The sequence below is a fragment of the Oncorhynchus mykiss genome, chromosome 30 (assembly GCF_013265735.2).
Source record: "Oncorhynchus mykiss isolate Arlee chromosome 30, USDA_OmykA_1.1, whole genome shotgun sequence".
In the NCBI taxonomy this organism is placed as follows: domain Eukaryota; kingdom Metazoa; phylum Chordata; class Actinopteri; order Salmoniformes; family Salmonidae; genus Oncorhynchus; species Oncorhynchus mykiss.
This window is the reverse complement of record NC_050570.1, coordinates 29,231,921-29,245,962: the sequence shown is the minus strand read 5'-3', so window position 1 is coordinate 29,245,962 and position 14,042 is coordinate 29,231,921. Positions and strand designations below refer to the sequence as shown.

Genomic DNA, 14,042 nt, shown 5'->3' with positions numbered 1-14,042 from the left:
TTGTTGATTCTTCACAAAAAAATACCGTTTTCTATCTTTATGTTTGAAGCCTGAAATGTGGCAAAAGGTCGCAAAGTTCAAGGGGGCCGAATACTTTCGCAAGGCACTGTAAATATGTTTAACTGGCATGCAGATCGGTAGAAATGGTAGGATACATTGTAAGCTTCCCCAAACATGAAACTCATGAGCTGCCTATGGTCTTTACCATTACACCCATTTTAAAAATGCGTGCAAGCGCGTGCACACACAGGAGGTCCCGTGGAAATCAAATGCCTGTCCAACTGATTCGTTATGGTGCCGCGTCTGCCTGGCAGAAGGATTTGATTGATTTAATGATTCTTTGAATCAATCCAGTGGGTATTTATTTAGCAAACTCTACTATCACATGTGCACTACACAAAAACTGCTAAACAACAACCTCTTGCTAGGTGTACACTTGAAATAAAGGGTAACAACACCCAAACATTTACATTTCTTAGATTTTTCCCAGACCTCTAAAGTGGTCGCCTGATGTGGTTTAAGCATTGTCGTGGAATTAGAACATCAAATTTAGTTAGTTTGAGAGTGAAAACCTGAAAGAACTGGGAAAAACAGAAACCTGGAAAAACAACTTTTAATTTATTTGTCAAGATAATGATGAAATACATAATTTAAAGAACAAACAACATTGTGGCAATTCATATATTGCAGTAGAACTGCAAATCATACTTTAATCTCAAGAGAAGACAGGTTAAATGTTAAATAATGTTTAATGTTATTTTACATAGAAAATAGTCTTTATCATATAGGCCTAGACCTAGAAAATATCCTAGAAAATATCCAAAACAACGGTCCACTGAATTCCTACATTTTCAGTAATTTAAATTGTCAAGTAATGTCTTTCTACACAATACAACACATTTTTCAAATCTGGGAGGTAAATTCGAAAAAGTATTCAATCATTTCGCTATGTTTTTCAGATGGTATCAAGGCATTAGAATGTACCAGAGGCTACCAAAATAGAGCTTCTTCTACACTTTGTTCCAACAGATTGAATACATTTACTTTTTTTAAACACCTTTCAAGTACACTACTAAAGAGCTTTTATTAGTGAAGACAGCAGCACAAAATAGTCTGAAACAACTTGTAGAGAAGAGAGATTAGGTTGTGTGCGTGTGCGTGTGCGCGTGCGCGTGTGCGTGTGTGCGTGTGTGTGTGTGTGGTAGGTATGAGCCAGCCTGCTCAGGTCCAGCCACAGGGAGGTATGAACACACTCCCACGTCTCACCTCCCTTTAATTATCCAGATGTGTCACTTCAACAAGGAGTCCATTGATGGGGAATACGTCCATATTTTAAAAGGGACACTAGACTCTTCTGTGGTAGAAATAAATATGAGGAAAACACTTTCCTTTTGACAGTTACAGGGTGTATTTGGTCTGGGAACACAAGACAGGGCACTGTGTGCAGATAGAACTTGTTAACAGCTCAATAAATATTGTATCACCTTTCTCTCTTCAACGGTTATACCGTTTATCACAGAAATTGTGATATCTGTACTTATCCTTTTGGATCCCGTTTGGATTTGACTGGATTTGACAGTATTTTAATCTCTCTTACTCACTCACTCACTCACTCACTCACTCACTCACTCACTCACTCACTCACTCACTCACTCACTCACTCACTCACTCACTCACACACACACACACACTCACAAGTGATTTGTCCTCCAAACTACAGGGTCTCGATGCATTAGACACAGTCCCTGTGAGAACTTTGTTTGACTTCTCTTACACGGGGTCAAGCCTGCTGATTTTCCTTGTTAGCCATTGTGAAAGCATTGAGAAGTGCTCTGCCGTCTGACGTACGTTGTTTATTCTAAAGGTGACATTGACCCGAGCTGACGTCGATATAAGGTTTTCTGTTGACTGTGTTTGACTTTAGATAGATCAGACAGATGTGCTCCAAGACGCCCAGATTAATCTGATTTGAATGCGTATGGCAGGGTGGAACAGAAGGTTGAATTCCCCTTCAGGCTTTTAGTACAGTAATAAAATCAAACGTTTACTTTGATCCTCTCTCGTTGACTTTAACGTGTTTGACAGCAGTAATGAGGGACCATTCAGTTGTCTAGTTCAATATCAATCCCTATCCCCTAGCCCTGACCCCTATTCCCTGCATGCTCCAGTTTAGTGCGCACACTCAAGCCACTGCATATATCACAAGTCAACTGTATAATTAACAACTTATTTGCACAGTATAGTACATTCAACTCCAACCAGAGCCCAGTGGACATTATAGGCTTTGAAAGCTGGCCCTACTTTGTAAATCTATAGGTTGATTACTATTACTGTAGCAGATATGGGAGTGTATGAAACCCACTCCTGGGTAAAATTAGCCCTATAATAGGCCCCAGCAACCCTATAGAGCAGGCTGTGTACACACACACACACACACACACACACACACACACACACACACACACACACACCACACACTAGAGTAGACTCCTAGCGCAGGCTGTGTACACACACACACACACACACACACCACACACTAGAGTAGACTCCTAGCGCAGGCTGTGTACACACACACACACACCACACAGTAGAGTAGACTCCTAGCGCAGGCTGTGTACACACACACACACACACACACACCACACACTAGAGTAGACTCCTAGCGCAGGCTGTGTACATATATACATACACACACACACACACACCACACACTAGAGTAGTCTCCTAGCACAGGCTGTGTACATATATACATACACACACACACACACACACACACACACACACACACCACACACTAGAGTAGACTCCTAGCACAGGCTGTGAGAGGGGGAATGTAAGGGACAGTGTATGGCAGGACACAGGCCTTGTCTGTCAACTCTGCCTCCACTACAGCCCCTCACCTTTTAGGCCTAGGAGGGCCCTGTGCCTCCTCTTGTACCTCACGCTGTTTTGCTACATCTGCCTCTCTTCCTGACTCCCCCTATGTCGCCCTACTGTCTCCCTCTATTTCCCTGACACCCCCTGCAACTCCACCAAACTCTTCTCTCACTCCTCTGTTCTCCCTGGCTCCTCTCTGCTCTCCCAATGTTTGTGTTGGATGGCCTCCTGCGGACTGTTGGCTTTGGGGCACTTGGTTTTAGAGGCTGATGGTAAACCGTTAGGCCTACTTTCTGCCCTTCTAAGAAAGACAAATAAACACAGTTTACCTCGGAGTCACGTTTATACAGTAGTAGAAAGCTGAATTTACCTCAGACCAGAAGATTCAACAAGTATCTCCTATAAAAATGCTGCATTTTGGGCCTCTACTGGTAAAGCTGCAGAATGTTGGAGTTATTATTAGTGGCTGGAAGAATTTTAGTTGGTCCCTGAAGGGCCGGCAGGTGAATAATGTTGTCTGACCTCCACCAGGAGTAGAAGTTTTCCATAGTGGTAAATGTGAGACAGTCCATAACCCTGTGTCCTGTGTGTGTCAAGACATCAGCCCTACGCTCCACTCCGATGTCTACCTGGATTGAGAATACAGCTGTTACTGAGAGTGAGAGAGGAGGGGGTAGAAAGGTGTGCATGCGTTGAACCTCTGTTACACAATCACATACAGGTCAGTGTGTGCCTCAAGGAAGCAAAGAGAGGACAGATTTTAAGAGTATCTCCACAGAACAGAGCCTTGGAAAATCATATATATATTTTTTTCATTCTAACTCTTCGGCCAGGCTTTTACATAGGAGAGCTCCTCTCCCTGGCCACATGGTAAACACATCTCTGATTCTCCCTCCCTAACACAGGACACGAGCCACCAGCTGTCTGTTTCATTTACTGTTTAAGATCAGCATTAGCTCCTGTATAGCCCATGTACATTAACTCATATAAGTAGGCCAGTGTCTCAGTGTGATATGGCTGTAATCTGATACTACAGGAACTGGAGCTCTTCAGAAGGAGAAACCAACTAGATGATGATGATGATAAGTGCACAATGAGGCCATTCAGAGGTTGATGGGTGTTTGTAAAGGGGAGCTGTTGAGAGAGTTTGTACAGTTTTACAGCTGTTGTGTTTTGTGATTAGCTGATTACTGTAACGCTGTTACAGTGACGTTATTGTATTTGTGAGAGAATAGATGGTTTAGAAATCATACTCCGAAAGTTAACCGACCGGCATGAAAGCGATATTTCTTATATTCTGGAAATCCAGATATCATAAATGTCTATTGGTTTCTAGAAATTGTGTAGAGGTGACGAAGTCGTTCTGTGATATCCGGTGTCATTAGAGGTCTGTCTTGGCAGACCAACAGATCAACAGATCAACACATCCAAACACACTACATGACCAAAAGTATGTGGACACCTGCTCATCGAACATCTTATTCCAAATCATGGGCATTAATATGGAGTTGGTCCCCCCTTTGCTGCTATAACAGCCTCCACTCTTCTAGGAAGGCTTTCCACTAGATGTTGGAACATTGCTGCGGGGACTTGCTTCCATTCAGCCACAAGACCATTAGTGAGGTCGGGCACTGATGTTGGGCGATTAGGCCTGGCTCGCAGTCGGCATTCCAATTCATTCCAAAGATGTTCGATGAGGTTGAGGTCAGGGCTCTGTGCAGCAATGTTCCCTCTAATTTTTCTCGGGACTGAGTAAATTTCAGGTCTGCTGAGCGCAAACTTGAACGTTGTGAAAATTCTGTGCAACTTCCAGTGCACGTTTACTGTGAACACTGAGGCTGTACCCGCTTTAAGTTAAGTTTTAATAGTGGCTAGGTAGGCTACTGTGGCTATTTGATCATAATGTAGGCCTACCAGAGTGGTATACCATCAAAACAATGGAGAAAATGCATCCCATAACATTTTAACGTGGAAAGAGCTGTTCTTTCCTTTTCTCGCTCTTCTTTATTGCCATTTTATAACCAGCAGCACACAGCAATGCTGACCATATTTTGCTTTTATGAGAGATTTGCATTTAGAAATGCAAGCTGCCTCACTTTCGAGGGGCTGATGCGGTTTCCTCTCTCAGTAATTATTTGTCACGTTTTGGAGAAAACCCTCTCTGAGGGAACGGATGTGGCCACTATGCAGAGTCTCCCTGTCATGACGTTAGTAAGCCGTGGGTAGACAGAGGCCTTGTTCTTCCACCAGCTCAGAGGATCTGCAGATCTTTGGAGGAGGGGCTCCTCCAAATAGGATCGGACCTCCGTTATGGCATCTGCTGAGGGATTCCTTCGTGCTGCATCCCCAGTTGCTCTCTTGTCAAACAGCATCCAAACAGCAGATGTTTGTGGTACTACTGCTGGTGCTTCTGATCCATCTGATCCCTCTTCTTCCTGTTGCCCTGGTGCCTGAGCCAGCTGACTGCTGGGGCAGTCCCTCCCTGCTGCTGAGGTTATTCTTTGAAGAGCCTCATCAATCGCTCTGGCATCACTGAAGGCTAACTTCTTAAACCTGGGGTCAAATGCAGCGGTTTCTGATAGCACGTGATTATATTCCATTCTGTGGAACTTTCTGTCCATTGATGAACATAGGGTGTCCATCAATTCTGTCACATGTTCTGTGGTTACATTTGCTTCTCTCTGGTGTCTGGCTGTGATTCGCTGCAGACCCTTACGCAGGAGTATCATTTTTGAGGCTGTCACATAGCTGAAAAGAGAGAACAGTAACTTATTAGTTCAGGTTCATGTTTTGTCTACTGATACTACATTCTCATCTACTGCTCATATACATATATAATACTGTATTAAAATAATGATGTATTAATAACTGCTTACTGTACCTCTCTCCACTGAACCAGTCTGTGTAGACTAGAGTTTGGGCTGAGTCATGCTTGTCAATACAATATAATCCTACTCCGATGTGTTCTGCCTGCAACAAAATCTTTTGCATAGTTTGTTTGGTTTCGGTGTGTTGAATTGAAAGTGGCCAATATTGCATTGTTTCTAACCCAATTCCACAGTAAAGGGAAACGTTGATAGTGTTAACTAACTAACAGGGAAAATTCTAGAAAGTTGAGTGAAGTTCAATCTCGTGCTTCTCTCAGTGGGCTGATACAGTATTTATTCTGCTGATGGGCAGTCCCAGGGAGCTGCTTGGCTTCTGCGTGTGTGCATAGTTTAGAGGGAACATTTCTGTGCAGGCCAGTCAAACTCTTCCACACAGATCTCGACAAAGCATTTCTGTATGGACCTGGCTTTGTGCACGGGGGCATTGCCATAAAGTTGGAAGCACAGAATTGTCTAGATTGTCATTGTGTGCTATAGCGTTACTAGCTATAGCGTTACCGTTCACTAGAACTAACGGTTCAAGCCCGCAACACGAAAAACAGCCCCAAACTTTACAGGTGGCGCTATGCATTGGGGCAGGTAGCGTTCTCCTGGCATCCGCCAAAACTAGATCTGTCTGTTCGACTTCCAGATGGTGAAGCCTGATTCATCACTCCAGAGAATTAATTTCCACTGCTCCAGAGTCCAATGGCAGGCAAGCTTTTACACCGCTCCAGCCGAAACTTGGCATTGCGCATGGTGATCTTAGGCTTGTGTGCTGCTGCTCGGCCATGGAAACACATTTTATGAAGCTCCCGGTGAACCATTATTGTGCTGACTTTGCTTCCAGAGGCAGTTTGGAACTTGGTAGTGAGTGTTGCAACCAAGGACAGATGATTTTTAAGCGCTATGCGCTTCAGCACCCTGCGGTCCCGTTATGTGAGCTTATGTGGCCTACCACTTCGCAGCTGAGCCATTGTTGCTCCTAGTAGTTTTCACTTCACAATACCACCACTTAGAGTTGACCAGGGCAGAAATGTGACAAACTGACTTGCTGGAAAGATGGCACCCTATGATCGTGCCACATTAAAAGTCCCTGAGATCTTCAGTAAGGCCATTCTATATCCAATGTTTGTTTATGGAGATTGCATGGCTGTGTACTCGATTTTATGCACCTGTCAACGACGGGTGTGGCTGAAATAGCCGAATCCACTAATTTGAAGGGGTGTCCACATACTTTTGTATGTATAGGGTATGTTTCCCACAACCAGAATAAAGCCCTGTACATAGCCAACTGTATGAAGCTCCAGCTTTTACACTGATGTCTGACAGTGGCACTCAATGGCCTGCTTATTGTGAGCATGTGTCAGTGTTTGCTGCAGAGGGCAAGGAGACATTTAGTAGGTGTGTGTGTGTGTGTGTGTGTGTGTGTGTTCTGCTGCTGGATCCTGACATGTTGCCCTATCAGCCACTCCTACGCACGGCCAAGAGAATGTTGTGTTTAGTACGGAATGAACATTTGAAAACTTTGCGTGCGCACACACTCACTCGTACCTCTTTGGCATAGGATAAAGACCAGGGAACCTCCCCTTTGGCTTTCTGATCTCTCCACCTTAAACATGGAATCTGTATTAGGGGAAACAGTTCCACTGTCCGTCCACAGCACCGTTGTTACTGTTTTTATTTTGTGAACGAAACGGAGGTGAGGTGTGTTGAGCAGTGTGGTCAAATTGAATTGAATTGCATATTTTGTTGTTCTATCGCTTGTGCAGTGATGTCGGAAGAGGGAAAAAACAGTGTTCGTTGGCTGCAGTAACTTGTTGTAATATCCCAAATGGACGTTTCACCATTAAGGATTCCAGCTTTAACTCTGTACAGTCCATATTGCACTATTTTATACAAGCAAAGATATAACAACCACTAATGATCCAGTCGTTCCAGTAATAAATGAACATTACCACATGACCATTTTGTTCCCAATGCTTTAAATGCAGCATGGTGTTTCTTCCATAACAAGCTATTGACACAGTGAGCAAGCCACGTACTAAGACTGATTGTGATTATGTAACAACGAGTTAGAATGACGGTAAAGAGTTTACATGTGCCCCCCCACACACACACACACACACCTTTTACTAGATCATTATGCAAGTGGGAGGCCAGACAACCACACAAGACTAGAGTCAATTACCAAATGCTTTGTTCAAGATCACTGTGAGTAGACATCAACTTTTCCTTTGAGGTTAGACCATTGGCTGTTTGGGTCTGTCGAAGAGAGGAGTCCTGCTGGACCTGTCTCTGTCTCGCTGTATAATCAGTCCCACTGTGGTAATGTCTGTGGTGGCCCACTCTGCTTCTCTCTCTCTCTCTCACTTTGAATTTATTCCTACCTCCTTTTGTCTGAAGTTCTCTAACACACCCACACACATTTACTATTAGATGTTTAGCTGTATAGGTACAGTTTTATGTACATTTTTATTCCTTAGAGCTGGCTACTGTAATGTTGAATTATCCCTGCCAGTTTGACTTTAATATCCCTTTGCTATTCGCTTGTGTTAAGGTAATGATGAATGGAAATTCCACTTTTAGACAGCAATTATTGTCTTTATTGAGCAAATGAAAACCATTCCTCCAGTAAAAGCTGTAGCTTTCCCATAGAACCTCTCAGATGGTCTGGTTCCCTGGAGGAAAGACATAAAACCGCATCAACTGTCTGAATATACCACATGGATCCAAACACGGACCCTTGAACTTCTGTTTCATTTCATCACAGTCCAAATATTCCAAGTTGTATGACATATTTTGACTGTCTGTTGTTTTCCCATTGATTTCAGGTTTGAAGACCCTCTCTGTGTGTGTGTGTGTGTGTGTGTGTGTGTGTGTGTGTGTGTGTGTGTGTGTGTGTGTGTGTGTGTGTGTGTGTGGGATGAAGCGCCTGTGGGACAAACACTTTCCGTTGCTCATCCTTCTCTATCTGGTAGGAGGCGTCACCTCACAGGTTAACCCAGGTGAGTGTTGCCGTGGGAACGGTATGGGGAGCTGTGTGTGCACGTGCTTGTGTGTGTTTGTCCATGTGGTGGCCTTAATTGCTGCTGTTGTCTCTTCGATATGAGTAGGACTGTTCTGGTGTCCATGGTTTTCTCCACTTTTACCACTCTATGTGTGCTTCACACAGTGTGATGTCAATGAGATGACCAATTATATTTTACAAGGAAACCCAGAGGCAACGCTTGTTGAGCAGAGACGGATCACTGACAACCAGTAGGCAACAGAGAGAAAATCTGAGTCAACTCCTGATAAATACAATGACTTGGGACAATAGTACGTATGACAACATTATAGAGCTGTTGTCATTAAATAGAGGTTTATAATTGGATAAAGAGCAGGGCACAAGGCCAAACTCTGTGTGTGTGTGTGTGGGGGGAGTAGTAAAATAACACAAATATGACCAACTGGAGACATTTTGTTGGACTCTACAAGGTCAAATGTTATTTCTAGGGGGTTTTGGGTTAAGGGTTAGGCGCAAAGGTTAGTTATAGGGTTAGGGTGAGGAGCTAGGGTTAAGGTTAGGTTTTTGGGTTAAGGTTAGGGTAAGAGTACGGGTTAGGGTTAAGTTAGGGGTTCGGGAAAATAGGATTTTGAATGGGACTGAATTGCGTGTCCCCACAAGGTTAGCTGTACAAGACTGTGTGTGTGTGGTGCGTGGTCTTTTACAGCTGTGGCAGTCTGCTCTGAGAGAGGGGGAGATAATTGTAGAGTCAGTTCTTCACATTAACATTGCTTTTTAATTAAAGCCTGCTCCAGGCAAACTACAAACACACCAGAACATTTCTCACAAAATTGTCTGGGGTGCCTCGAAGCGAACAAAGCCTATGTTACATATGCTGTAAACTTTTATTTTTCTGTGGCTTGGTGCAGGGAAACAACAATTTATTTTCATGGACTTTCATGAACAAACATCAAAACTGCAACGTCTTTAACAGTGGAGTGACAAAACACACACTAGACACACCAGTGGCAGCCAGCGCCGTTTAAAAGGAGTACAAGCTTGGCACACTTGTATTTGTGGAGTTTCTCCCATTCTTCTCTGCAGATTCTCGCAAACCCTGTCAGGTTGGATGGGGAGCGTTGCTGCACAGCTATTTTCAGGTCTCTCCAGAGATGTTTGATCGGGTTCAAGTTCAGGCTCTGGCTAGCCCACTCAAGGACATTCAGAGACTTGTCCCGAAACCACTCCTGCATTGTCTTGGCTGTGTGGTTAGGGTCGTTGTCCTGTTAGAAGGTGGAAGTTTCACCATTAAGGATTCCAGCTTTAACTCTTTACAGTCCATATTGCACTCTTCACCCTTCTGCCTGGTAGTGTGGTTGCACACCACCACTTCACTTAAGGTTCCAAAACCATATGCATTTGCCTTTATATGCATTTACATAGGTGCAGTGTATTGACACTGCATTAACACATTGCTAAATGGTTGATAGAAATGTCCAAAAACAGTTTTCGCTTTGACATTAATGGGGTACTGTGTGTAGATTAATGAGGATATTTTTTTATTTAATACATTTTAGAATAAGGCTGTAACGTAACAAAATGTGGAACAAGTCAAGGGGTCTGAATACTTTCCAAATGCACCGTAGTAAAACCAAAAGCTTACAATGACTTGGAAGAGTTCCAGTGTTGCGTTGGATAGTCAAAGCCAGCTAGCTAACATAGCATCCCTCTGTTTGAACAGGGTGTTTGAGTAGGCTTAACTGGCTAGTTGCATTTGCTAGTTAAGTAGGCCTAAGTGAAACTGGAAATAAAATGACTCTCTCTTGCTTCTCTTTCATTTTGGAAGAAATTAAATAGTTTAAAACTGTTCAACTATTGTCTTTCTCTCTCTTTGAGTCAACTACTCACCACATTTTATGATTTCAGTACTATATTAATTCTCTCACCCTTTGATTGGGTGGACAACATATCAGTTCATGCTGCAAGAGCTCTGATAGGTTGGAGGACGTCCTCCTGAAGTTGTCATAATTACTGTGTAAGTCTATGGAAGGGGGTGAGAACCATCCGGCTACACCTGGTGCTACCCTGAGTGCTGTCAAGGCTACTATAGACCTTTATTGCAAAATAGTGTGTTTTAATCAATTATTTGGTTACATGTGATCATATTTAGTATAGTTTTATCTCAAAATGATACCTTTTTAAAATGTTTTACCATTTTTATTTTTAAGAAATTCACTGAGGAGGATGGTCCTCCCCTTCCTCCTCTGAAGAGCCTTCATGCCTTCATGTTGCTATATTGGCAGACAGAGAGAGAGAGAGAAGGTTTATACAAAATGGGTGTTCTCTCCAACGGGACTGAGCAGTGAAGTGGTGGGTGCTGTGGTTGTTTTCAGGCCTGTCTACAACTCGTCATCTCTGTTGCTAGAAGTCTCTGACCGGGTTTATGAGATGTGCTCCGGACATACAGCAGAGTGGTCAGCTTGACAGTATACAGCTTTAGTCTATCCATATTACTTGATCTACAGTCCAGTCTTATCCCAACCTGAATCCACCTCTATTTCTCCATCTATCTCTACTCCAGGCTTATTCCAGTCTCTATGGCTCCTACTCTACAGTGAAAGCATGTCGCCCACTCAGAATGGAAATGGGAAAGACAGAGATGGTATAACTACACTGCTCAGGAATTTTAAACAGGGGAAAGTTGGCATCACCATGCATCTCAGTGCTACTAAATTCAGCAATGCATATTTCCTGCCTTCTGTTTTTTTCCTCTCCATCCTTGCAGCAGAATTACAGTTAGACACAGTAAGTACCTGTGATTGAGTCAACGAGACCCCAAGCAAAACTGTAGAGTGACAAGGGACGGACAGACGCACAATTCCCTCATCCATTCTCGGGTGTTTCAAAGAATCTTTGCCCAGTTTAGAGGATTTGAAATCTGGAGATAATTAAGACTTCTCTCTCACTTTCCGTCAGCAAAATGATTCTCCACAATGGGGGATAATTGGGATTTAGAACATTTTGTTGCATGAATTTAAATGAACTTTGGCCATGTTCGGGTGCATTAGTACTCTGCACTCCACCACTTCTGAGTAATCAACAATCCCAGCAAATACACATGGGAAGCCCATTTCAATATACTTTCCTGCTGTCAGTATGTCTGGAATGCATTAACCACAGACTCTGCATGCACAACACACACAAAAATAAACTCCCACCAAGGCTGGGTACAGCCATTGCGCTGGAGATATTGTTCTCATCATATTACAATAGAAAGGCTATGAGACAGTTTACACAAGATGGCCAAGGACAACATTGAGTATAATATCAGAGTACTGTGTGTGTGTGTGTGTGTGTGTGTTTGGAGTCTGTGGTTAGACATCAAGCACTATGAAACAAGCCTGCTTTTCACTGGCCAGAGCACGAGCACAGAGAAGAAAAAGTGGTGAGAGAGGGAAAGAAGCCACTTGGAGCTGGATCTGTGTGTGTGTGTGTGTGTGTGTGTGTGTGTGTGTGTGTGTGTGTGTGTGTGTGTGTGTGTGTGTGTGTGTGTGTGTGTGCTTACGTGTGTGACCTGTAAGAGTATGTGCCAATATGGATGTGAGAGTGTTCGTCCAGCAGGTAGCCTAGTGGTTAGAGCGTTGGGCCAGTAACCAAAAGGTCGCTGATTTGAATACCCATACTGACAAGGTGAAAAACTCTCATTTGCTCCAGGTGCGTTGTACTGGTATGGCTGACTCCGTAAAACAACACATTTCACTGCACCTATCTGAAAAAACATGTTTTCTTCTCTTTCTCGCTCCACACAGGGCTGGTATTTTTCCACCTTTTCAGAGGGGATCTTTTATTTTTAGACGGTGTGTATGTATACACATTTTACTACACTTGTGAGTACAAGGAAGGCAAGGAAAATTCAGAAATGAGAGGACATTTAGCTGGTCCTCATTTTAGGCTGAGGGGTTAGGTTAAGGGTTAGAATTAGGGTTTAAGTTAAGGGCTAAGGTTTAGGGAAAATAGGATTTTGAATGGGAATCAATTGTTGTTGTTTTTTTATTTTATTTAACTAGGCAAGTCAGCTAAGAACAAATTCTTATTTTCAATGATGGCCTAGGAACAGTGGGTTAAGTGCCTTGTTCAGGGGCAGAACGACAGATTTGTACCTTGTCAGCTCGGGAATTTGAACTTGCAACCTTTCGGTTACTAGTCCAACACTCTAACCACTAGGCTACCCTGGTCCTCACAAGTGAATAGTAAGTCCTCAGAAGTGCCCCATGGGTCACCCCTGAGGGAAAGCTAGATAAACACCCCACAAACCAACATTTAGGAGAGACGTTCATCCGGCGCACTGAAAAACGCCTCTCTCTCTCGCTCTCTCTCCTCCTTTATTGCGTGCTTTAGTTTAGGGTGTGGTCTGAGCCACTGACAATGACTTATTTTCACCAATTACATCCAAGGCAATTACAAATTATTTTTCTGCTTTCTCCTCTATTGTCTCTAGGGATGAGCCAATGAATCTGTCTGGCTGTAGTTAATGGGAAATGACCTTATTATGGAACAGTTTTCTTTTTGTACCAAGTGAATCCCACATAATGTGGTTGTTCAGAGTTTCATTCTGTTGTATTTGTGTCCTGCTATGACACTAATATTGGCACGCTTCATTCATTAAATATCAGGTAAATAATGTTGTGATTTTTCAGTTACTCTAGTCTGAAAACAACAATCAATTGCTCTGTGAATGCATGCAAAGTCAGGCCTAGTCTCCCCATATATTAAAGGTCGACTTTCAGCATGAAAAATTGTCCAACTCTGCCTCTTTCTCAATTTTCAAACAGAAATGTGCTCTGCCTTCGGTGCTTCATCGATTTGTCATTCTGGTCATGTGCTCCGCAATCGACGTAGCTAGTTCGTTAGCTATGTTAGCCAATGTAGCTGGCCCCTAACAGCTCCAGTATGTGTTGACGTCATTTCACAGGATTTGTTTTTGGATGGAAGCTGTAGAGATAGGTAAGAAATGGCACTTCTGTAGCCAAATATCTTATTCATCTTTTTTTAAAGCATTAAATGATCTGGTATGGTGGTGCATTGTTATACAGTTTAAAGCTGTTATTTTGGGTTTTTTGCCCAAAGTCGACCTTTAAGCACAGCATTTTCATCACGCAAAAGTGCACAGATCTGTGCAAATGAATACTGTGCACACTGTATTATAATCTACAGTGTGAATCCATTTGATTTCATTTAATTAATTAACCAGAGTTTAGTCAACTGTTGTAAAACATTGTATGGATGTTTTGCTCACTGCTCGCTTATGG

The 14,042-nt window shown here is 43.0% G+C and overlaps 1 protein-coding gene across 5 annotated transcripts in view; it reads left to right on the top strand.

Moving 5' to 3' along the window:
• The window catches only part of LOC110521689 (discoidin domain-containing receptor 2), a 46,140-nt gene that overhangs the window by 16,837 nt on the left and 15,261 nt on the right, over positions 1-14,042 (top strand). For 4 of the 5 annotated variants that reach the window (XM_036968712.1, XM_021599463.2, XM_021599464.2 and 1 more), the window contains exon 2: positions 8,579-8,752. The exons of the other annotated variant lie outside the window; for it this stretch is intronic. In XM_036968712.1, the coding sequence (XP_036824607.1) occupies positions 8,671-8,752 (82 nt within the window). In that variant the 5' untranslated portion in view covers positions 8,579-8,670. The remainder of the gene's footprint in view (positions 1-8,578; positions 8,753-14,042) is intronic. 5 annotated transcript variants of the gene reach the window in all.